The following is a 24,640-nucleotide window of genomic DNA, read 5'->3' as shown; positions in this document are numbered from 1 at the left end:
CTATCGTGCTTGTTAGAGAGTCGCGGTGAGGCAGGAGAATAGGGAACTGGGGTAGCCAAGGGTTGAGGCATAAGCAAAGGAACAGCAGATGCAGCCAGTTCGCATAAGCAAGAGAACAGCAGGTGCAGCCAGTTTTAAGCAAGATTGGGCAGGGCATGGGCCACATCTTCACTCCTGTGATAACAGAAGTTTCCACTTCAGCCCCTGAATGACTGCAAGCCATTTCCACTTTAGGCTCTGATTGGTCGCAGGCCAATCCTTCACCGGGTGTAACCAATTGGAGGCCTCTAAAGGGTACACAGGGGTGTTGCCAAGTTCTTTTGGCCTTATAAAAACCCTAATTGAAGCGGCTCTTAAGCTGCGTGCTCCAGCCTGCTCTCGCTCTGCGAATTCTCTTCAATGGATCTGTGATTTCCTTACTCCATTCTCCTGTTGCTTTGTTTTTCATTGCTTCATTCCTTTGTAACTTTGTGTGTTTTGTTCAATTCTTTGTTCAACACACCAAGAACCTGGACAACTCTATCTGGTAACAATGGAAGAGTCAATCGTCCAAAACTCAAAAATAAAAAGGAAAATCTTATTCAAGGTCTCAAGTCTCTAAACGGGACCAGTTAGATGTTTGAAAAGTAAATTACGTGTGGAAGCACAGAGTCAAAGGAAGAGCATGTTAAGTTTCTGAACACTCCTAAGGAAGGAGAGGGAAGACACCTCGGCCTGTTTGAAAATTGGAAAAGGTACAAATTAAATGTGTAGATCCTGCAACTGGAGAAGACTCAAAGAGGATGTTTATATAGGGAGGGAGGAAAAGAAATAGGATTGGTAGGTTACCCCATCCAATTCCGTGGAATTGAGAGCTCGGAAGATAAAGTGGCCCAGGGTTTTCTTCCATCAGACTGAAATGACACAGCCTTCCTGTTCCCACCTGGATCAGTGACTGGCGCTGAGCCACCCTGGGGCAGCAGGACCTTGGGTGAGGGAGTTCTCTGCAACTGAATCATCCCAGAATAGGCTGACAACTGAAGGCCCCTGCCAACTGCCCTCACAGCAGCTGTGGCATCTTAAGGGGAATCAGGCCAGCACATCTCTGTGTCCAGCACAACGCAACACGTTTTGTGGACACACGCTACATGAGCCCTGCAGTTCTCACCCTCCACCCACCCCCACCTAAATTTCTGCAGGAACATCATGATAGAATTGCTGTGCAGGCTGAAAGGAGGTGAAGAGCCCCCTCTAAGGGACCTCCTGGTGCTCAGCAATGCTTTTATTTTCAATCACATTCTATGGTAATCATATCAGCACAAGCATACAAATGTGGTTAAGTGATGAAGCTGAATGAAACTTTCCTAAGATGTCAATCATCAATTCCATCAACCATACTAAAGACTGATTTATCTTGCTCTTCTCTCTGGAGAAAATATTACAAGATTAATATCAATGAAGAAGCAGAATATGCAATCAGAAATACATGGGGAAAAAGGTGGGTTAATAGAAGTATTTTCCTGGATTTTGTGATGTGTATCGCATTTGTCAGCATCTTTAAATGTGTCTGTCATTCGTTGAGACTTATTTTTTCCTTCTAGATGAATATTCGCTATCCTGCCTCCTTTTGGGTTGGTAATTTGGGGTTGTCTTTCTTAGGCCCCTGCCCTGGAGACTGCGCCGGGATCCCAGGCGGGCGGGTGAGGAAGGCGGCCACACCCAGAGCAAGTCACGCAGAAATCTCCAGGCCGCACTTATCTCCGGTGCACAGCGCGGGAGATGACACGCATCCCACCGGATTTCGCACAGCACCGCTGATTAATAAGCACACAGCTGTTTGTGCAACTACCACCGGCCGTGGGCCGGAGACCCTCCCTCCCTTCCGCCGGACATGGTCCTTGGGGCGTGGCTGGAAACTCGGGCGTGGATTGGCCGGGAGGTGGGACGCAAATTTGTTTGAAAGGCCCAATCAGTGCCCGGCTTCTCCGCTCTAGCCAATAGAAAACCCAGAGGAAGGCAGGAAGGGCGGAGTCGCCTATTTGAGTTTGTGGCGCGCGAGGCCCTGCAGTGCGGGTTGGCGCTTGGGTACTGGCTGGGTCAGCGGCTGGGTCTGATGCTGGGTCCGATTCTGGGTCCGCTGCGCGCCATGAAGGGCGAGGACGTGGAAGACGACCAGCTGCTGCAGAAGCTCAGGGCCAGTCGCCGCCGCTTCCAGAGGCGCATGCAGCGGCTGATAGAGAAGGTGCGGCCCCCGCCGGTCCGCGGGGATGGGAGGCCTGCGTGTCGGAGTGAGGCTGGGAGGGGAGGTAGGACGGGAAGGGAAGGGGCTCTGAGGGCTCGGAGCGGGGGTTGGGGAAGCAGGACTGTGGCTTGGATGCGGAGAGAAGGTGGAGGCGGAGCTAGGGGCTCCGGAGAGGGAAAAAGGAGGCAGCGCCGAAGGCTTCGGAGCGGGGACGGGGAGGAAAGACTGGGGCCTCTGGAACGGGGAGTGGGGAAGCGGGACTGGGGCTTGGGTGCAGAGAGGAGGGTTTGGTGGGGCTGGGGGTGCTCCTGAGTGGGACGAGAGAGGCGGGGTTGGGGCTCCGCTGCAGAGACCGCGTTTGGGGCGCCCCAGGCCAGACTAACGGCCTCTCACGGGCTGGCGCCGCCTCCGCCCGGGTCTGGGGCTCCTCGTGGCCCTGGGACCTGACAGGAAGCCCCTTCCTCCTCCGCAGTACAACCAGCCCTTCGAGGACGCCCCGGTGGTGCAAATGGCCACTCTGACCTACGAGACGCCACAGGGTAAGGGTCATCCCCACCTTCTGAGTATTCGGGTGAAGAGTGTGAATGCAGTAGTTGAAATGCTGTGCCTGCTCTCTTAAGAAGTAAACATTGTTCACCTAACTAATAGGAACCAAAACACTGGTGCCCTTAAACCTGTAAATTACTTGAACTACTTATTAGAACAATTCCTGAAGAGACATAGGTGCCTCCTGGCTCACATGCCTCCGGCTTACCGGGTTGGCATCCCCGCTGGCCACCTCCCCACCATGGCAGCGTGGGGCAGTTGCTTAGCTGGACTGGTCTCTGTGTCTTCATCTGTGAAATGGGAAGGATGATGACAATAATGTCTCCTGGGCGTGGGTGTTGTAACAGTTAAGCACAATCTCTATGAAACTCTGGGAACAGTACCCACCCCCCACTGCGAATACTCACATTGACTATTGTTTGCCCTGTTTAACTTGGAGTAGTAACTGTCTTCCTTGAGGCTCCAAGTACTTGAATAGGGAGAAGAAGGCATTCTGTTTAATAGTTAATGTAAACGGACTGAAATCTTGTGGATTCTTTTTGGTAAATAGCTGGTGACACTTTGCACTGGCTGGGGTCAATTCCTCCCATATAGCTTTATAACTAACTCAGTATCACTTAATGAAAACAAACCTCAGAGCAAGTTCTATGTTGCATTAAACAGAGGGACACAAAAGGTTCACAAGAGCTGCTCCTTGAGTAAAAAGAAATCCTACCTTTCTGCCTTTATAGCCAATCCAGGCACATCTTGGGTGAAAGGTTTACACAGGCAGAAACTAAAATATTCCAGTGGCAGGTCTGTTACCCTTTGGTCTCTGTATAACATGTAGATTGCCCTTAGAAAGCATTCATTCAGTATATGGGATGTAGAGATTGCCTGCGAAAAGTGCTTACTCCCTCTATATGGTATATAGATTGCCCTCTATATTTTAAGGACAGTCGCTGTCATATGTTCCTTGTTTTCATTTAACTTTTTGGGCTAATGATGTAATCTGATGAGCCGTTGTCTAGTAGGTAGGAGAGATTTCCATGAATGACAAATTTGCCTTAAAAACCTGAAACTTTACGAAGAGGAACAACTGCAGGGTGTCAGAAACCTGGCTTGGTTTTAATATTGTACCTTTTTTCTGCCTGTCACTTTGGCTTCTGGTGAATACAGATTGAGCAGAAGTTCAGCGTTCAGGATTATGTAAACGGTCATTTTTGTTTCTTTTCTTCAGGATTGAGAATTTGGGGTGGAAGACTAATAAAGGAAAGAAATGAAGGAGAGATCCAGGTATTTAGTGTCAAATTTTATTGCCAAATAACCTTGCTGTGGAGGAGTATTGATATGAATAAAGGTGTGGGTGTGCCCAACCTCTGAGCTTACGCACAGGCCACCATGGGGCACTTTTTCTCATGATTATACTCTTTCTGTTTTTAAGGATTTAGAAGCGTTTCTTCTGTAGCTTGTCAAGTGCAAGGAGTCACTGTGTAATATTTGGCCTTTTTCATCACCCTGTGTTTCCTGTGTCACAGGCTGAGGGGCTCTGATAACACATGTGCAGAGGCTGGGCCAGCTGGGTAGCCCTCCCCAAGGCCACGTGCCAACCCAGCAAGGGACTCACTTTGTTGGGTCCTTACAGAAAAGACCAAATCCAGTTCCTTCTAGGGAAGAAGAATGTCTCTCTTCCTGTTTTGAAAGGGGAGGAAGAGAGATGAGGGGAGGTGCGGCCTGGAGCATCACACGTCTTTCCTTCTGCATTTTTCTACCTTTGGAAGACCTGGGCTTCCCTGCCTAGTTGATCCAAGGGTGTTGCAGCTCTGAGACCCGTTATTTTAGTGGAAGGTGCTGTTGGCCTTTCTACGGGGTCACCCAGGAGCCCTTTTGCCATGGTGGCTTTTGCCAGGTTGTCTGGTATTCAGTTAATCACTGCCTCTCAGATGCCACATGGTTCCTCCCTGTGGTCACAGGTCAGGGAACCTGTACCCAAGAATGAAAACATCAAGGTCAAGGTGACATAATATTAACAGCAAATTTGAAATCAAATCTTCTTGATTAATTGTTCTAGTCATAGAAATGTTAAAAGTACATACAACTACATAAATGAGCTGATTTCTCTCTGCAAAGATGGTCACTAATGCTATTTTAGTACAATGTGATTCCCTATAATACATGTCTTTATAAATGCATTTTTTTCTCCCTCCCATTTCCAGTTAATACATCTGGCGAACTCTTCTCTTCATCAACTATTGTATAATTATAAAATTATATAATTATTTTAAAAATCATGTTTTTTTAACTGCTCTCCTGTTGATAGGCAATTAGCTATTTGTGGCTTCCTTTATTAATAAATAAGGGTCAGCACACTTTTTCCACAAAAGGCCGGATGGTACATATTTTAGGCTTTGCTGGCTGCATGGTCTCTGTTGTAACTACTCAGCTCTGTGTTTCAGGAGGGAAGTGGCTGAAAATAATATGTAAATGAGTGTTCGTGGCAATGTTCCAATAAAACTTTATTTATAAAGCCTCTGTTAGAAATGGTTTTCAGAGAAAATCCTGGTCCTTATCTCTTCCCAACACTGATATTCCCCCTTTTCAATAAATGCTGAGAAGTGGGATTATTGGGTTAAAGTATATATACTCTTTGAATTATGCATAATAGAGATGTCCACTCATCAGACCAGTGCTTATATGGTCCTGGTGGCAAAGTTTTCATTTAAAGATTTATTTAAGGTTTTTGCTTAAAATGTAGGAGGACCCCTACCTGGGTCTCCAGAATCTTCAGACCCTTTCTTGGGATTAGGAAACTGGGCGTAGCCTGAGATTTCAGCTGGGGACACCTCTGATTTCACTGTAATTGCTGTTGGTGACAGTGCCCAGATCCGCCTTCACCTTTTCCCAGATGACTTGGTGCTCCTGCTGCCCTGGAGGCTGGGGGAGGCTGTGGGCCCTGGCAGGTCGGGCATTGACCTGTGCTGGGTTGCTTATAACACAATGCCTGGGCTCTGTTTGTAGCTACCAGAGCTACCACATAGTTTGGGGTTAGTGTAGATCGTCTGCTTCTCTGTGATTCTCAAACCAGGTTCTGCCTCAGACACAGCCACAAAACAACCCTGTAAACTCCACCTTACGTGACGGTTTCACTGGAAGCAAAGGTTCTGATATTCTGGAAGTGGGCTTCAGTTACCCTGTAGTGCTGGGTAACCCCAAGTCCTCTGAACCCTCAGAGTTGACACCTGAGGACCATCCCTAATGGTATAGGCCGCGCCACCTTCTCACGCCCTGTTTTTATAAGGCTGGGTGGTTCCTAAAATATTAATATTTTAGCCAATCTGGTATCCTGAATGCTTGAATTTCACTAATGAGAACCCACCGATGCCATGCTCTGGGATTATTCGTGGGGCTTGCTGTAGAGCAGGCTCTGGAGAGCTGAAGCAAGCCTGACCAGGAGTGTGGCCGCCCGACCACCCCTGCCCACCAGGTGTGAGCTCCTGGTCAGGAGAAGCAGCTGCCTCTGTGCCTGTAGCTTGGGCTTAAACTGGCTCTTCCCCGCCTTAAATACTCAAGCATATTCTTTAAAGATCACAGGAAGTTGCCCAGGGGCCACTTGACTATTTCTGTGTTCTCGCTGATGACCTCAGGACAATTTTGTTCTGTTTCAATTTGGCTTTTTGTTTGCCCCAGTCCCTGTCATCCCTGGGCCAGTGTTAGGAGGTGTGAGCTTATCTGCTCGTGCCTGGGCGCCTGACTTTCCCTGCTCCTTCCAAGTGGCTTTTTAAGTAGCAGCCCCCGCTGCAACCCAGGGGAGCCTCAGCTCCCTGCTACGCTCTTGAGGCCTCTTATAAAGTGGACATGCAGGGAGAAGAGAAGCCTTGTGGCAGGCTCCTGCTGTCTCCTGTGTTAACAGAAGGATTGCAGGTTTGTTACTTTACGGTGACTTTGAAATGTGCTGTCACTCATAAACAACCATGTTTTTATTAGCTTCTGCACTTGGAGGACTCCTCCATGAAGCCCGCGGACAGGACAGATGGCTCCGTGCAAGCTGCAGCCTGGGGTCCTGAGCTTCCCTCACATCGCACAGTCCTGGGAGCCGGTGAGTGTTGCCTTCGTCAGAGAACTGAAGTCAGGAGGGACCAGGCCTGACGCACCTGTTACAACAGCTTAAAGCCTAGATTCCTCAGTAGTGAAGTTTTTATTTTTTCTAAGGTATATCTTAAAAACTAAAATCATGTTACAGTACCCTGTTGATTCCTTCTGAGCTCTGCCTTGCCCACAGTTACATCTGGTGCCTGACATATGAATGGTACTCAGGTGTTTCTTGAGTAAATAAACATACCTCTCCATGTGAGAAGTTAATATCCAGATTTAATAAGACTTAAGATTTGCCCCTACAGGGTGGTGTTGTGAACCCTCACTTCTACAGGGCAGCTTCCCGCCTCGTCCTCCTAGGAGGCTCCTTCCTTTTCCACAGACCAGTCTCACTGCCCAGCCCCATCCTGTCCTCTTTTCTCGGGAATCCGTCCCTCACCCCTTCCTTCTGTCTTCAGCCTCTGTCCCCTGGATCCATCCATCGGTATTTAGATGCGCTCAGACTCACCTTAGATACATCAGACCCTTCGTGGCTCTCCCCTGTCCTGGACCCCTTCCTTGCCACCTCCCTTTGCCCAGTTCCCTTTACAACCAGAGTGAAATAACCTGCTCCATTGGCTGTCATGGATTCCTTACCCCACCAACCCCGTGCGTTCCTCCTCTCTCGACTCCTTTCGGCTCCATCTCTAAAGCCCAACTCTGGGTGAGGTTTCTCGCAACCCCATTGCTAAATCCTGTTGGCATTCTTTGGGTTTTATTCTTTGGGTTTTGCGCTCTCCATAGCATTTAAACCTTCCAGAAGTTCTGGCCTGGGCCTCTGTGGCCCCCTGCTCCTCGGCCCCTGCTCCTCCAGTTTTCCTCCTTCCGTCTTCGTCCTTCCCAGCCTGCAGTCTGCTCACCTCCCGTCCTTGCCGGATGCCCTTTCTGGAGGGTTTGTTTGAGCTGCCTTTGCCCTTCGCCTGGGTGGAGCCATGGCTTCTCTGTGTGCTGACTGTAACCTCCAGCCAGACCTCAACTGGGGGTGTTTTACTGCCCAGCACCCCCTCTGCTTCAATACTTCATGTCCAGACTTGGCACAGCTAAGACTCAGCCTGACACACAGGCTCCCTATCTTCTGCTCTGTGCCTCAGTACAGGCCCTTGCCATCTTCCCTCTAGTGTTAGCCAGAAACCCAGGATCTTCTTCATCTCAATCTCTGCCTCATTCCTCATGGCCAAGGCATCCCTGTCCTGTGCCTTGTGCTTCGTTAGCTCTCATGTCCACCCCCAAGCACCAGCCCCCATCCCCACCCGGGCTCCCTCTGCCCCACTGACGCACCTGTGAATGTGGTCAAGCCGCTTCTCTGATACAACACGTGGCTTCCCATTGCTTTTGGGGTAAAAGGCCAGAACCCAGAATGGGGCCTGAAGTCCTGCCTGACCGCATGGCCTCCTCGCTGCCCCGGGAAGCCCCTGTGATCCCCAGGCTGGAACAGACCCCCACTCTTATCTAAGCTCTTTAGACCTGGGTTCCTCTGCTTCTGAAACAGTTTTGTCACTAGTCTTTAAACACCTGTCTCCTGGACACTGGCCTTCTGCAGCCTCTGTCCCCTCTGCCCAGCGCCTTTCCTGGCACCTTGCCTACACCGATAGTTAGTGATGGGTGTTGAGTCGCTAAAGGGAAGCTGGTGGTCTTTCAGAGTAGAATTGGAAAGCTCTTACGAGGATATTTACCTGTGGTGCTGTGCTATTAATCCAGATTTTAACTATAAATCCTTAGGTCTGTGAATTTTCCCGATTGCTTGAAATCACAGGAAATAGTCATTTGACAGCTGTATTGCCCAGTATGGCACCCACAAGCCCTCTCTGGATGATATTTAAATTAGTTGAAAGTGAAATAAAATTTAAAATCCATTTCCTTAGCCTTACTGGCCACATCCCAGCTGTTCAGTAGTCCTATGTGGCTAGTGGCTGGCCTAGGACAGCAGGCAGAGAACTTTCCATGGTCACTGGAAGTTCTGTCGAGCGGTGCTGGGCTTGAGCGTCTCCACCTCCAGGCTCAGAGGCCATGGAAAGCTGGAGGTGGTGCAGAATCTGCCTTTCTTCACTCCATGGTCCCGGGCAGATTCCCATTCTAAGGGGTTCTCTCGGTTACTACGAACCACGGGCAGCCGTAGATGGCTCCAATGGGTGCACCCTTGAAGCAATGGGGATTTTTACTGTAGAACTTACTCGAAGTGATGCCAAAACCATCCTTGAGAGGAAAATGCACTCTTTCCTGAAAATCCTGATTGAGATTTACTTGTTTGACTTTTAGATTCAAAAAGCAGTGAGGTCGATGCCACGTTGGACCAGGAAGAGTCAGTTGCTTGGGCCTTAGCGGTAAGTACTGCCTTTAGTAATGAATGGACAGAGGGGGCGCTTGGGGGCTCAGGGGTGGGTCCATCAAAGCTCATGTGGCCTGGGGCGGGCAGCATTGCCTGCACCCTTCTGGAAGTCCTCTCCTGAGGCTGGCTTTTGCTACTTTCAAGTCTCGGATTTCCTCATGTCCGGATTCCCTTCAGCGGTAAGGCCCTCCTCTCAGTCTAGCACTTGGCAGCCAGTTCTACCCCCAGTGCAAGCCTGATTCACGATGATTTTCACTCTGCAGATAAAGCTGTCAGTGTGGTTGGCAGGGCGCCATTTGCCTGGATGAGCACACGACAGGAAAGTTGAGCTCTCGGTCAGTCTCCCCCACAGGAGCAGGGTAAAAAGAGAGGTGTTCTAGGGAGTATTTCCAGGTCTGTCCTCAAATGCCCCAAGTCACAAGGTCGCCTCATTGGGCAGCCATCACTAACCTAAACAGTAAGTGTCATTTATATGTCTGTTTCCCAGAGTGCCCCCCCCGGGTCACAGAAACCACCTGTTTTCTTATGGGATGTGCCTCTCATCCTCCTTGGTTGGGATAGATGAGAATTTACACAGAGCTTAACCAGCTCCAGCATGTTTCCCGGCCCCTGTGTCACGCTCTGTCGCCTGCTGGGGTACCTGGTGCATGGTTTTCCTCTAAAATTGCTACTTCTGTGCAGACGGTTTCCCACGCACCCATGTGTGACTTTCAGTGACTAAGGAGAAAAAGGCCGTGGTCCTGGGGAAGAAAGTGGATGCTCACTGAGAGATTGTGTAGGGATTGGAACAAAGGGAAAGTGGGTGGTACCAAGAGTCAAGAACCAAAGTGCCAGCCCCACTCAGCAGAGGACAGAGGGTGACGCTCTCTATTTCCAGTGTCTAGCAGGGGAGGGGTAGGACAGCCTCCTGAGCTGGAGCACTAAATTTCTGTTTTTGTTTTTGGTTTTTTTGAGATGGAGTCTCACTCTGTCACCCAGGCTGGAATGCGGTGGGGCAATCTCAGCTCACTGCAACCTCTACTTCCTGGGTTCAAGCGATTCTCCTGCCTCAGCCTCCCAAGTAGCTGGGACTACAGGCACCCGTCACCATGCCCAGCTAATTTTTGTATTTTAGTAGAGATGGAGTTTCACCATGTTGGCCAGGCTGGTCTCGAACTCCTGGCCTCAAGTGATCCACCTGCCTCAGCCTCCTAAAGTGCTGGGATTACAGGCATGACCCACCACACCCAGCCAGGAGCACTGAATTTCTTATAAACTTACCAGTTTGAAGTTATTACCAGCAGTTGAGTCCTGAACTCACCTATGAATATTCAGATTTTTTTTTTCCTGGTCTAGGAATGCTGTCATAAACTTCTCTAGACATGGTGTTTATTTTATTTTTTGTCTTTTTACGTTCTTTTGGGTTATTAACATAGCAGGAGGTGAAAAAGTAACTTTGAATAACATCATGGAGGTGAAAGTGACTTTGAGTAGCATCATGTAAAGATTTGTACATTAATGAGCTTGCCAGTTTGTTCCAGAATCCAAAAGGTCAGCTGCACCCAGAAGCTCTTAAAAATTCTGACTTCTCTTTTTTGATCAGCCTGCAGTGCCTCAGAGCCCTTTGAAAAATGAGTTAAGAAGGAAATACTTGACCCAAGTGGATATACTGCTACAAGGTGCAGAGTATTTTGAGGTAATCTGTTTCCCAGTATTTGTTTTTATATAATTAGATCATAAACTAAACACATTGAGGTACTGTGTTATTATGCTTTTTGTTTTTTCTACAGAACCTGTAAAGAGCATTTGAAGTAATGATTTTCAAATTGTTTTATTCACATGCTGACATACTTGCTCTTCTTGAATAAACACTCCAGGTCCCCCAGGGCAGCGCCATCAGGAAGGTGGGAGCCCTGGCAGGGGCGCTCTGCTCGCTGTTCTGGGGCAACTCAGAGAAAAATCTAGTGGGGCAGCCAGGCACGGTGGCTCATGTCTGTAATCCCAGCACTTTGGGAGGCCAAGACAGGTGGGTCACTTGAGGTCAGGAGTTTGAGACCAGCCTGGCCAACATGGTGAAACCTCATCTCTACTAAAAATAGAAAAATTAGCTGGGTGTGATGGTGGGTGCTTGTAATCCCAGCTACTTGGGAGGCTGAGGCAGGAGAATCACTTGAACCCAGGAGGCGGAGGTTGCAGTGAGCTGAGATTGTGCCACTGTGCTCCAGCCAGGGTGATAGAGCAAGACTCTATCTCAAAAAAAAAAAAAAATCTATTGGGGCCACACACGAGACTCTTAAGAGCAGCTCCGACCTCTGGACCAGGATTTGAAGCTGCATAGTTAGGGAAGCAATAGTCCCCACATTCTCTGGTGTGATCAGGCTAGAATCAGCTGCAAGGTGAGGAGGCTGACTCTTGGCACCTGTCCCGCCTGCTGAGAGGTCATGTTGCGGGGAGGTTGTGATGGCATGAGAGGTGGGCACACTCACCTGCCAACCCCTCTCTTAAGGTCAGTGCCCTCTGCCATAGAATAAAGGACATTGCAACACCAGCTACCTAGGAAGTACACATTGCAGAATAAAAATTCAACTCCAGAAAAAGGCAGCAATCTCACAGGGGTGTATGTGTTTTCTTACTGTGCTGCTGACCCGTGGAAAGCCTGTATTTGAGGACCACCGACTTAGCGGATGTACCTGAAATGCTTTTTCCTTTAACCCAAGGCAGCAAGTGGTGTCCTCTTGGTTCCTGTGTTGATCCAGGGAACAGATGAGGGTTAGGAACGAACGGATCTATTGGGTCTTCTTTGTCCACCATCTAGCTGGCCCCTAGGTGTTCTTGTGGTCTGAGTATAATGCTAGACAAAGAAAGCTACCAGCGCCCCTGGGGTAAGAAGTTACTGGCAGATGAGTGGTGACTGGCTGGAAGCTATCCTGGAGACCACATCAACTGTCCAGATCTTAGTAGGACATTTTTTCTTCCCACTGCCCGAAGCCTAGCTGGCCACTGTCACCACATTCACACGCTTGTCGACGCGGCTGTGCTTAGATGCACAGTCCGCATCGTCAGGGGAGAACCCAGCTCCTTGCACCCAGTTGACACCTGGCAACTTTTTTCTTGTAACCACTGGCTCTGATTTCAGTGTGCAGGTAACAGAGCTGGAAAGGATGCACGTGTGACTCTGCTCCCTTCACTGACCTCACCTGCCGTGCCTGCCCCTGGTGAGTGTGACACAGAAACTGTGTGAACCGTGCATGTCTCCTTCACTTTTGTTGGAGCTGCGTGGCCCCTCAGAGCTACTCACACTGGCCATGCCATCATTTCCTGGTGCGTTTCATCAACATAAATTGTTAGAGATACACTTGGATTTCACTGGAAGATTAAGATGTTTTCAAATGAGCTGTTTTCTCCTCTGCACATCTGCTCTTTATTCCAATTTACTAGCTTGAAAAGTTTTGCATCTCCAGAAGCACAGGACTAGTACAGTGAACACCCTTCACTTGTTTCACAATTAACATGTCATATTTGCGTTATCACCCCCCACACACGTGCACACACAGTGTGTATTTATTTGCATTTGTGTATGCATTTATCCCTAAATGCCTCACACAGACCTCCAAAAATCAGCTAATTCTCCTTTATGACTACAGTACGCTTAACACACCCCAGAAATTGAACATGGATGCAGTACAGTTTTACCCATTGTGCCAGTGATGTCCTTTGCAGCCTTTCTGGTTTGCCTGACCATTTCTGGACCCACTCAGGCTGGTACCACCGTTGCGTTTAGTCTCCCCCCATCAAGAGCGGCTCCTTGGCCTTTTCTCCCTCGTGGCCACCTTTCATATTATTGCCTTTCTTGAATAGCCCAGGCCAGTAGTTTTGCAGAATGTCCCTGAATTTGGACCTGATTGCTTTCTCGTGGTCAGGTTCATGTTAAACATTTTCGGCAAAATTACTACAGGGATGACGTGTCCTCTCAGAACATTTGGTCAGTCTGTCCCATTCTTGGTGACTTTTAGGCTGGTCATTGAGTTAAGTTAAGACCTTAATTCAATGTTTCTCATTGTGACAGGCCCTTTTTCCTTGGAGTCATCTATGTGTGATTCTTTGAGATCTCCTAGGAGCCTTTTCTCTAAAAGCTTCTCACCCAGTGACTTAGAAGCCAGCAATGCGGATCGCCTGGGTGGAGGTCCCCGCCCAGGTTGTTTCTGTCGCTGCCATTCCTTGGCACATGTCAGTTGGCATTATTATTCTGTTCAAAAGAGCTGTCTCCCCTCTGGTTCTTTTTTTTGCCTCCTGTAGTTCCCTCTCATGCTTTAATTTATTTTATTTTTATTTTTTAGGGTCAGTAGGAATTCATGGAGTCTTTTTGTTCTTTGATTCACATGTTATAATCCATTGCCGGTATTCAATTTGACGCTCCAGTAACCCCAGATGTAGCTGTCAGGGAGCCCCTTTCAGGCTGGCTTTTGTGTCGTGTAGTGCAACGCCATGCGTTTTTGAGCACTTCTTCACCCCTGCCCTGATGCCGTATCTGCCTCTCCCAGTTCTCACCAGCCGCAAGGACTTAACACGTGCTCATCTGGTCAATTGTACAGCATAAAATAACTCTAGCATTGCAGCACCTGCTACCACTCTTCACAACCATCTACTAAATAAGCTTGAAAATTTCCAAGCAGCTCTTTTTATCCTTAGACAATATCTCTTTAAGAGGCAGACACTCAGAGTATTTGGACTCTTTTTTTTTCCTCTTTCAGTTATCAATTTAACATACAGATTTTTTTTTCTGTTTGTGTTCAATTTTATGGTTTTTTCCCATCACTGTTGGTTTATTTTTTTTTAAATATAGGAAACATTTACATGATGCAAAAGTCAAAGCTATATGAAGAGGTTTGTTTAGAAGTCTTACACACCTTCCCATCCCTGTAGGTAAACAGTGTTGTCATTTTTCAGTTTCTAATTAGCTTTTGAAAAGGCATCCATCTTCTAAACAGCCTAGAGGGAAAGGAAGACACCTTTGGGAAATGTACGATGGAGAGTAGAAATCAAATTTTGATGGCAAAAAATATCTCTGAGAAGAGTCTACTCCTACACATTTGTGATGTTTTTGTTTTTGCTATTGCTTAAAAAAACATAGTCCTGATCCAGTCTTAACTTCTGTCGTCTGTGCACATGGATGGTTTAGAATGGTAACACACCTTTACTTTATGTGTATCTTTTCTCCTAGGATACTGCAGTCTTGTCTCCGGAAAGAGTCCTGGTGACCCAGCAAAACCAGCTTCATCTCCCAGAGAATGGGATCCTTTGCATCCTTCCTGCACAGACATGGCCTTAGTACCTAGAAATGACAGCCTTTCCCTACAAGAGACCAGTAGCAGCAGCTTCTTAAGCAGCCAGCCCTTTGAAGACGATGACATTTGCAACGTGACCATCAGTGACCTGTATGCAGGGATGCTGCACTCCATGAGCCGCCTGTTGAGCACAAAGCCATCAAGCATCATCTCCACCAAAACATTCATCATGCAAAACTGGAACTTCAGGAGGAGGCACAGGTGTAAGAGCAGGATGAACAAAACATATTGCAAAGGAGCCAGACGTTCTCAGAGGAGCTCCAAGGAGAACTTCGTACCCTGTTCTGAGCCTGTGAAAGAGACAGGAGCATTAAGAGATTGCAAGAATGTATTAGATGTTTCTTGCCGTAAGACAGGTTTAAAGTTGGAAAAAGCTTTTCCTGAAGTCAACAAACCCGAAATCCATAAGTTAGATCCAAGTTGGAAGGAGCTGAAAGTGACACCCTCGAAGTATTCTTCCTTGATTTGTTTTGACTCCAGTGCAACGTATAATCTTGATCAGGAAAATAGATTTAGGACATTAAAGTGGTTAATTTCTCCTGTAAAAATAGTTTCCAGACCAAGAATACAACAGGACCGTGGAGAGAACCGTCAGAGGGAGATTGAAATACGATTTGATCAGCTTCATCGGGAATATTGCCTGAGTCCCAGGAACCAGCCTCGCCGGATGGGCCTCCCGGATTCCTGGGCCATGAACATGTACAGAGGGGGTCCTGCGAGTCCTGGTGGCCTTCGGGGCTTAGAAACCCGCAGGCTGAGTTTACCTTCCAGCAAAGCAAAAGCAAAAAGTTTAAGTGAGGCTTTTGAAAACCTGGGCGGAAGATCTCTGGAAGCAAGTAGGTGCCTGCCCAAGAGCGATTCGTCTTCATCTCTTCCAAAGGCCAACCCCATACACAGCCCAGCTCGCCCGCAGCAGACATCTGACCTTCGCGTTCAAGGAAACGGTTCTGGAATATTTAGAAAGTCAGTGTCACCCAGCAAAACTCTTTCAGTCCCAGATAAAGAAGTGCCAGGCCACGGAAGGAATCGTTATGATGAAATTAAAGAAGAATTTGACAAGCTTCATCAAAAGTATTGCCTCAAATCTCCTGGGCAGATGAAGGTGCCTTTATGTATTGGAGTATCTACAGATAAAGCAAGTATGGAAGTTCGATATCAAACAGAAGGCTTCTTAGGAAAATTAAATCCAGACCCTCACTTCCAGGGTTTCCAGAAGATGCCATCATCACCCCTGGGGTGCAGAAAAAGTCTACTGGGCTCAACTGCAATTGAGGCTCATTCGTCTACATGTGTTGCTCATGCCACCAGGAGGGACCATCAATTCCCTGCAAAAAGACCCAGGCTATCAGACCCCCAGGGCTCCGGACGTCAGGCCAATTCCCTGGGTGCCTCAGATGGGGTGGGCAACACCGTCAGACCGGGAGACCAGGGCAGCTCTTCACAGCCCAACTCCGAAGAGAGGAAGGTGCGTTTCTGTTGGTTGAATGTGGTGTTTTATGTGAGTGACCGCTCTTTGGACAGAGGCTTTTTATGGTAGGAACCTTTGTGCCACGTTTAGTGAATCTCAACCGAATTCTTACATACGTGATCATCTTCCGAGCTTTCTCCCAAATGCTTTTCCTTCCTGTAAAGTCAGCATCTATAACAAGAACGTGTACCTGTGTGAGATGCGTCGAGGTAGAGCAGAAGATGCTCTTGCAGAAGTTTCACACACTTTCCATTAGAATGCATTCAGAGGCTTTTTTCCTACAAATCCTTACTTACTACACTTTATTCATCTTTGTCAAACCTTCATTTCTAATCTCTTCATCTGACACTCAGAAAATAGCTGTTGTAAGGCAAAAGTGATCTAAAGCGAATAACTTCCTATTTCTGGATTCCTGGTAGGGAAAGAGCAAGAGTGGCCTGGGAGAGCCACGAGCATGGTATTCTCACAGGTGCGAGGGGTGCTCTGCAGATCATCTCAGTGCTCAGTGTTAAAACTTCTCCACCTTGTTCTGCAGCTTAATTTGTGCAAATCATGTCAGCTAGAGTTTTAGTCTGCGTGTACCCTTTTCTCTAGAGACGGTGGGGTGGGGTGGGTCAGTGTGAGTGAGTACCTTTGTTGGCATTAAGGGTTGGATTCCCCAGCACAGCTTCTCTGTGTGTCCACAGCCAGGATCTGGAGGATGCAACTTTTTTAACTCAGTACCACGGCTCACCCACAGGTGGACAGGACTTGGCTGTGGGTTTGATTTGGCCGGTTCCTTTGGGTTTTGTGTGTTTGTGGTTCCAGCAGGTGAGGCCGTGTCTCCAGTATCCTCTTCCCTTGTGTCCTAGCCTGGTGATGTGCCTCTTCTCTGAGGTCATTTGGGTGGACCCTGTCTGCCATAAGTGTCCCATTTTCTGTTTCTCCCACCTGGACCCGCCTGGCCTGCGAGCCCTTCTCGGCCACTGGCTCCTGCCGTCTGTCCAGCTCAGAACCAAAGTCTGGTATGCCTTGTTCCTTCTGTGGTGCCTGCCTTCGAAGCCTGCAGTCCGGCCTGTGCATGGCAAGAGACCACACTCTCAGACCACCAGCGGCCTCCTGTGGCTTGAGCCCCCTGGTGCCTTTCTCAGTGTCACTCTGACTGTTACAGGGCCACCCGCTCCAGGGTCTGCCGTAGGGCAGCCCTTCCCTTCCAGGAAACTTTCACTGGCATTCTCCCCCTACTCCCCAGTTCTTTGCTATTGCATCCTCAGACGTCCTCCCCAGACTCCACCCACCGCTCAGATGCCTGCTCCGTGCAGGTAACCCCCACCCTCCCAGGGGTTGCACATGGTGGGTGCTGCAGTGGGGAGCTGTCTGGACACGGACCAGTCTCATAGGTTAGCGGCTCAGGCTCCTTGGCTCAGTTCTAGAAGCTCCCAGGTTTTGTTGGATGTTTTGGTTTTCAAAGTTATTTTCGTGTATAAAGTCATACTGTGTGAGCCAACCAGAAGCAGATGAAACAAGCCTCGGTTGTCATCCGTCTTCGCAGTTGAGGATGGACATACGTAAGTGTTCAGGTGATGGGAAAGGTTTTTCTCTGCAGGGCCCCGGCTAGGGTCAGGGGTACTGTGTGGGCAGGGCCCTCGGAGCTCCTCCCCTGGCAGTGCACGACTAACAGCAGTCTTTCCCTCGAGTCTTGGTCTCCAACTGTGTACCTGATGCCCACTCCTGTGCGCACTTGGCTGTTTCAGACCAAACCACCAGGCGGGTGACTTTCAGCCACAGTTAGTGAAGCCTTCGAGAATCTTAGCCACATCTTCATGGCAGACACTTCATGGAGGCTGCTTTGAGAGTGAAGCTTATGCATTCTGTTTAACAGATAACCTCTCAAGATTCTCTTTCTCAGTTGAAAGGGGAGAATTTCACCAGAAACAACTCTCCAGCCCAGAGAGCGATCCAAGGTTTCTCCTGGTCTCCCACACATCAGAGCTCCTCTGCTCTGCTCGCCCTGCTTGTCTAAACCTAACTGCTTTTTCTCAGCTAGTGCCCCAGCTCTTCCTTTTACCATCATCCTGCCCCTGGGATTCTGTCTCGTGCCTTTTCCCACCTTGTTCCATGATCTGCTGGCATCGTGCCAGTCACCTGCAGACCGCTTTCCATGTGTGACGTCCTGCCCTGGTGCTCTGTGCAGAGGCTCCTGTCTTGCTTTTTCACCTGCTCAGCCTAAAGGGCTTTCTTCTGGCCCAGCCACACAGGAGGGACCTCAGCCTTGCAGAGAATGGTGTGAGGTTGCATTATTGTGGGGCTGGGGAGTGGACCGTCCTGAGGACTCAGCCCTTGGTGGCCCAGCAGGGCCCTCCCAGCTGCCCTGGAATTTGATAGCAAGTCAAATCATGACACCCCAGGTTTCATTTTAAACCACAATATAAACATGTTTAACTGGTTTGCTGTGTTTTTCTGCTTTTCCCGCTTAAATGATAGATTTCTTGAGGAAAGAGACCAAATCTTCATGAGCTGCAACTACATACGGAGTTTTCATACCTAGCATCTGAGTGATCTCTGTGTGCCAGGCCATGCTGAACCGTTTTTACGCCTTATCTTCTTTCATCCCCACCAGAACCCCTTGATTAGATCGATTCTGTCCAATAGGCAGGCTGTCTCTCCTTTTAATAGATATGGAAAAGTAGCTTAAGTCTTAGAACTCCTAAATTCACTCGTGCAGCAGTGCTAGCTGGGCCAGGGTGTGGGATGTGGACTTCCCCACCAGCTTGTGCTCCCTGGGGGAGTGTGGGGAGCAGGGTCGGGGGGTTGCCATTATATTTTTGTTGTTTCTTTAACATACCTTACTTATTTAATGTAATGCCATTTTCTATAAGTATTTTTATACATGCAATGGAATAAGTTGAAAACAGTTAACCTTTTAGTGGCTGGCATTGGGAATTCTACTAGAATTTTGCTAACATCGTTGTCTTTGTGTTTTTTTTTTTCCTAGAGGAGAGAACACGTCTTACAGGATGGAAGAGAAAAGTGATTTCATGCTAGAAAAATTCAAAACTAAAAGTATGTAGCTAGGTTATTTTGGAGTGTTATTTCTCTTCCCACTTGCTCTCTGTTTGTAGTTTTGTTTTGTTTTTAATTCTTGAGACTGTGAGGACTTGGTTGACTTCTCTGCCCTTAAAGTAAATATTAGTGAAATTGCCTCCATCAGAGATGACCTTGAGTTCTTGGTGTAGAAATTATGTGAATAAAGTTGCTCAATTAGAATTTTTAGGGTTCTCTTTGATAGGCCTGTTTTTCTAATGTGTGTGTTTTTTGGGGGGTTTTGTTTGTTTGTTTGTTTGTTTTTGAGACAGTCTCTCTCTGTCGCCCAGGCTGGAGCGCCGTGGCGTGATCTCCGCTCACTGCAACTTCCGCCTCCCGGGTCCAAGCGATTCTTCTGCCTCAGCCTCCCGAGTAGCTGGGATTACAGGCACCCACCACCACGCCCAGCTAATTTTTGTAGTTTTAGTAGAGACGGGGTTTCACCATATTGGCCAGGCTGGTCTCGAGCTCCTGGCCTCGTGATCCGTCCGCCTCGGCCTCCCAAAGTGCTGGGATTACAGGCGAGAGCCACTGCACCCAGCCATGTGTTATTTTTTAAATTTAGATATGTCCAGAGAATCCTCTCTCCCGTTTCCCATTTCATTCGAGAATATTGTTTGCTTGTGAGACGTAAGTTTGAGCCCTGCATGCAATGACCCTTGAAGGAAAATAAACAATCCTGGTTGTCCCAGACACTCCTGCAGCCACAGCGCCTGTGACTCCTCATGATTCTTATTGAAGCTGTTGATGACAGGATATCATGGTGACGTTTTTGTAATGAAATATTTCACATATTCAGAATACATTAGTGAAACTCATGCTGTAAATAGTTAATATAGTTAATATATTAACTATATATTTGTTTTATATATATATATATAACAAATATATAATAGTTATAGTTATATAGAGTAAATAGTTAATATATTGCCATATGAGTTTGGGGTTGCTTTTTTATGAAAGATTTAAAATGAGATTAAATTACACATTTTTCATTCCTGCCTGCCGCCCCAGGCAATTGCTCTCCTGATGTCAGGTATCACCCCCCTACCCTGCCTCATATCCCTTCCCCCCTACATCTTACGTTGGGACATCTTACGTTGGGACCATGTGTGTGTGCGCGTGCACCTGCGTGCTCAGGCTGCCACAACAATGCTGGAGACCAGGTGGCTTAAACAGTAGAAATTTATTTTCTCACAGTTTTTGGAGACTAGAAGTTTAAGACAAGGGAGCCAGCATGGCTGGGCCCCTGTGAGGACTCTTCCTGGCTTGCAGAAAGCTGTCTTCTTGCTGTGTCCCCCCATGCTGGAGAGGGCAAGATCTCTGGTATCTTAGGAGGGCACTAATCCCATCATAAGGGCCCCTCATTCATGACCTCGTCTAAACCTAATCACCTCCAGAAAGCCCCATCTCCAATACCATCATGCCAGGTGCTAGGACTTGAGGGACACAGCTCAATCCATAGCCTGTGAGTCAGTAAGGAGGGTGCATGCTGCTGAGAGCTGAGAACCTCGCCAGGTGCTGCAGACCTCATAGACGGCTCATTTCCTCAAAGAACAGGCCGGCAGTGTAATGCTGGCTCAGGCTCGGCCAGGGCCAGAATGGCCCCTACAGATCTAGAGCCTTCCCTCAGGCCTGCTGCTTCCTAAGGACAACGCGACCCACCCTTTCCTCTTCAGGAAAACCATCACTGCAACCCAGAACTGCTTGTGCCTCTCCTCCCCCCACACCCAGCAGACTGCTGAAACCTTGCTGGCCGGGCCAGGCCTGGCTGCCAGAAAGGCCGGTGTTCTGTCATCCAGTGGAGGAAGGTGAGGTGGAAGGATCTGGGCATGGGTCTTGGCCAACTTACAGGATCTGCCAATAAGGGACCCATAAACTATGGTATAGTCTGTTTCAAACTATATGAGTAAATTAAACTGCACATACGCTACAGTTTTGTTTCATCAAGAGACTGAATGTGACAAGAGCTGATAGATGTGGGTGAGTTCTCTAGGTGGTTTATTGTCCTGGATGTCTGCGGACGGGTGCAAAATCCACCCTGGATCCTTGTGCATAAGTGTCAACTATCTGTGGCACACACACACCTAGAGGCAAATTACGGGTCACGGATGGGTGTGCCTTGAACTTCCATAGTTATTGCCAAATTGCTCTCCCAAATGGCTGCTCCAGTTTGCCCGATGTCCCGCAATATAAGAGGTACCTTTTCCCCACATTATCGCTGCCAGTTGCTGCCAGTCTGAGCTCTGGCAGGTGTAAGATGTGTTGCTTTACAGTTTGCTTTCTCTTGATGACTTGTTGAGCGTGTCTTCCTGGGAGTCCTGGTTTTTTAAATGTCCTCAGGACACTGGTTTTATATTTGCCTCTGTTTTCCTGATTTGGATGTATTCTGGATCCAATGATATGAAACAATCCAGTTTTTAACTTCTATCTATCATTTGTCATTTAACTTTGTGTTATTTTATTGTATGGAAGTTACATTTTAACACAATGCTATGGTTTGGATGCCATTTGTCTTGAAATTTAATTGCACACGTAACTGTTAGGGGGTGGGGCCTAGTGGCAGGTTTTTGGGTCATGGGAGTGGACACCCCATGAACAGATGAATGCCCTCTTGAAGGAGTGAGTTCTCACTCTCTGCGAGAGCGGGTTGCCTTTGCACCTGCCCACTCACCTTTCTGCTTTTCCGCTGTGTCTCCAGATAGCACAAGGCCCTCACCAGAAGCCGAGCGGATGCCAACGCCGTGCTCTTGGACTTCCCAGCCACCAGAATTGGGAGCTAAACCAATCTTTTCTGTATAAATTACCCAGCCTTGGGTATTCTGTTTTAGCAACGCTAAACATACTAAGGCAGATAACTTCCTCCTTTTTCTGGCTTCCGCTGTTACTTTTAAAAGAAAAACTACCATACTCTGAGGATAAAAAAAATACTATACTGTCTTAAGTTTCGCTCTCTCCATTTAGGTCTGTAAACCATCTGGAAATGTTTCTGCACAGGCATGGAGGGAGAGCCAATTGTACAGATGTACAGCTGCCTCCTTGTACTGTATTGAATGGTGCACTCTCCCCACTGCATCAGTGGTGTTCAAGCTTGTTTAGCAGCAATACTCTTCATCACTTGGCAGGAAATCAATTCACCATTCGCTCCACGGGAGACACAAAACCACTATTCCAGAGAAGGCTTTAGCATGGGTTGGTTTTTGGACAGCATAGCGGTTCTCTCCTGTTGATGGGACCCCGGATGGTGAATTCCTTCGGCAGTTGTACTGGGAACAGTTTGGAAGTCCTGGTTTACGTGCTCTGGGAACACCTAGACTATTCTGATGGCCTGAGCATAGCAAAAGCCTTCCCCACACTGCCCCTCTCTTCCCCTACATGTTCTTAGACATGGGGCTAATTTCTCCTTTTTGACCAGCAGCCAAATTCTGTTCTAGGCCTCACTGGGCTCCAGTTCCAACAGTCCAAACTTACTTTGGTAACTTTAAGCCTCAAAGGGAAGGGCCTGAAATAAATGTCACTTCCTCCACGCAGCCTTTCTGGATTGTCTCCAGACTTGCACACCCACCCTCCTGTGCCGCTGTAGCACTTCCACCCTGGCTGCAGTCCTCCTGATGTGTGTTGTGGTTAGGTGCCTTTCCCTTTAAGAAGGGTCCTGGCCTGGCACGGTGGTTCATGCCTGTAATCCCAACACTTTGGAAGGCCAAGGTGGGCGGATCACGAGGTCAGGAGTTTGAGACCAGCCTGGCCAACATGGTGAAACCCCATCTCTACTAAAAATACAAAAATTAGCCAGGCGTGGTGGTGCGCACCTGTAATCCCAGCTACTCAGGAGGCTGAGGCAGGAGAATCGCTTGAACCCAGGAGGCAAAGGTTGCAATGAGCCGAGGTTGCGCCACTACACTCCAGCCTGGGAGACAGGGCAAGACTCTGTCTCAAAAAAAAAAAAAAAAGAAGAGTCCCTGGAGACAGAGGGGACACTCTAGGCCTCCCCTCACTGCTTGGCACAGTGCCTGGCCTTAGGCACACTGTCAGCATGTGTGTGGATGAACTAGGAGTGAAGACACAAAGCTAGTTTCCAACTCTTTGGGCCAAGGGGCTGTCAGACAAACGTACTTGGGGGGAAATCGGAAATGGAGTGGCTCATTAAGGCCAAAGTTCCCTTTGCTTCATTGTCTTGGTTCTGGGCTGTCACCACCTTACAGTCACAAGTCTGTACTCCAATGACAATGGAGGTTTATTTCAACGGAAGGGAAGAAAAGGATACTAGTTATTTTACAATAGTGTTTTTCCTACAAACTAAACTTCTTACAAACTAAATTAAAAAGGGCTTGCATTTGGCACTAAGAAGACAGTTTATGTCTTATGTTTGGACCACCTAGGACATTCCTTGGGGTGAAGCCAGAAGCCTGTGCTGACTACAGCTATCCAAGACTGTGAGCGTCTCCAGGGCTGCCCGCCTGACCCCGGGATCCGGGTCCAGCTGTAGTTCCTGGAGGGCTGAGATGGAACACAAAAAGGAAAGGTTCAGGCCCTGCCCAGGCAGGACCACATGCTGCATGCCCTGGGCAGTGATGGCAGGCGAGGGCTGCGGAAGGTGGGCAAGGGCAGACGGGGAAGCTCCTGTGTGGGAAAGCAGAAGACTGCAGGTGGAGCTGTTTCAACACACATCGCAGCTCTCAGGGCTTCAGTGACTACCCTAACAGGGACAGAAATCACCCACAGAACCTGATAGCAGCATCAGGGCAAAAGCATTTCATAAGAAGCTATGAATGGGAGAAACAGCCCAGGGAATGAAAGGGACTCCACTCATCAATAGCTGTTGTCCTGGAAAGGCCTCCCCAGGTGCATCTCTCTCTGCCCTGGTTGCACTCCCACCCCCCAAAACCCCACAGCAAAGGGTCCTCTGGCTCTTCCCTTGAAGTAGTTTCTCTAAGCTCCCCCAGTGAGTTGGTGAGTCGTGGACTCAACATCTAACACTCTCCACTACTCACAATTCCGTAATGCTGGGAAGTCTAGCTTTTTCAGGTAATGTGTAGACATCTGCTTCATAATAATTCCTAAAACGATAGCCAAAGAAATGCTCATCACGCGAGTATTAGGTCAGCAGGCAAGTCGTTCTGTGGTTTACTTGTTTTATGTTATGAGAACATTGATGAAAGATTTTGTTGAGCCCACGTTGGCAAGGAGGAAGCCAAAATCAAAACAGGATAGAAAGCACAGTGCAGGGCTTAGACCTGAGCTCTGGTCCCAGCTCTGCCACATGCCTCCCACCCATGATCCACCCTCTGAGTCCCGGGGTGGACCAGAGGGCCTTCAAAGTCTATCTTGAGTCAGGAGACGTCTGTCTGCTCACCTGCCAAGTTGCAAGCAGCGATTCTGATTCTTGACAAGTTGTTTTTAACGTAGGCCATTGTTTCTAGCAAGAAGCTGTAGAGAACAGCCGGCTTTTTCTGAGTCTGCAAAAAGTAAGTGATACACACAGCTTTGGAGGATGAGACCCTGACAATGGGCTGTCATTCACGAAGAGTGTTCCCATCACCAAGATGCATCAGAGAGGGCAAGCGCCCATCCCAGCATCAGAC

At 48.2% G+C, this 24,640-nt stretch overlaps 2 protein-coding genes across 3 annotated transcripts in view; one reads left to right on the top strand and one right to left on the bottom strand.

The window, feature by feature from the left end:
- Window positions 1-2,012: 2,012 nt before the first annotated feature.
- On the top strand, window positions 2,013-19,767 carry HJURP (Holliday junction recognition protein). 2 transcript variants are annotated; one of them, XM_024243684.3, is made up of 10 exons: window positions 2,013-2,221; window positions 2,694-2,760; window positions 3,987-4,042; window positions 6,731-6,842; window positions 9,134-9,198; window positions 10,786-10,878; window positions 12,319-12,397; window positions 14,404-15,992; window positions 18,970-19,037; window positions 19,349-19,767. In XM_024243684.3, the coding sequence occupies exons 1-9, from the start codon at window positions 2,093-2,095 to the stop codon at window positions 19,006-19,008; spliced, it is 2,229 nt and encodes a 742-aa protein (XP_024099452.1). In that variant the 5' UTR covers window positions 2,013-2,092; the 3' UTR covers window positions 19,009-19,037; window positions 19,349-19,767. The 2 variants fall into 2 exon arrangements, with proteins under 2 accessions (XP_024099452.1, XP_024099451.1); XM_024243683.3 differs by having other exon boundaries at window positions 18,970-19,767.
- A 3,389-nt stretch (window positions 19,768-23,156) lies between these two features.
- Window positions 23,157-24,640, bottom strand: part of MROH2A (maestro heat like repeat family member 2A) — a 59,125-nt gene continuing 57,641 nt past the window's right edge. Inside the window, exons 40-42 of the mRNA XM_054550011.1 lie at window positions 24,412-24,514; window positions 24,050-24,115; window positions 23,157-23,555 (exon numbers count right to left, since the gene is read on the bottom strand). Coding sequence (XP_054405986.1) covers window positions 23,434-23,555; window positions 24,050-24,115; window positions 24,412-24,514 — 291 coding nt within the window. The 3' untranslated portion in view covers window positions 23,157-23,433. The remainder of the gene's footprint in view (window positions 23,556-24,049; window positions 24,116-24,411; window positions 24,515-24,640) is intronic.

The sequence above is a fragment of the Pongo abelii genome, chromosome 11 (genome assembly GCF_028885655.2).
Source record: "Pongo abelii isolate AG06213 chromosome 11, NHGRI_mPonAbe1-v2.0_pri, whole genome shotgun sequence".
Classification (NCBI taxonomy): domain Eukaryota; kingdom Metazoa; phylum Chordata; class Mammalia; order Primates; family Hominidae; genus Pongo; species Pongo abelii.
This window is presented reverse-complemented; position numbering and strand designations above follow the sequence as displayed.

Bases quoted from the DNA above. Each gene is read 5' to 3' on its own strand.
- HJURP (XM_024243684.3), top strand. From the start codon at position 2,093: ATGCTGGGTCCGATTCTGGGTCCGCTGCGCGCCATGAAGGGCGAGGAC. The intron at 4,043-6,730 runs GTATTTAGTGTC...TGTTTTTATTAG, and splicing joins GAAATGAAGGAGAGATCCAG to CTTCTGCACTTGGAGGACTC. The intron at 6,843-9,133 runs GTGAGTGTTGCC...TTTGACTTTTAG, and splicing joins TCGCACAGTCCTGGGAGCCG to ATTCAAAAAGCAGTGAGGTC.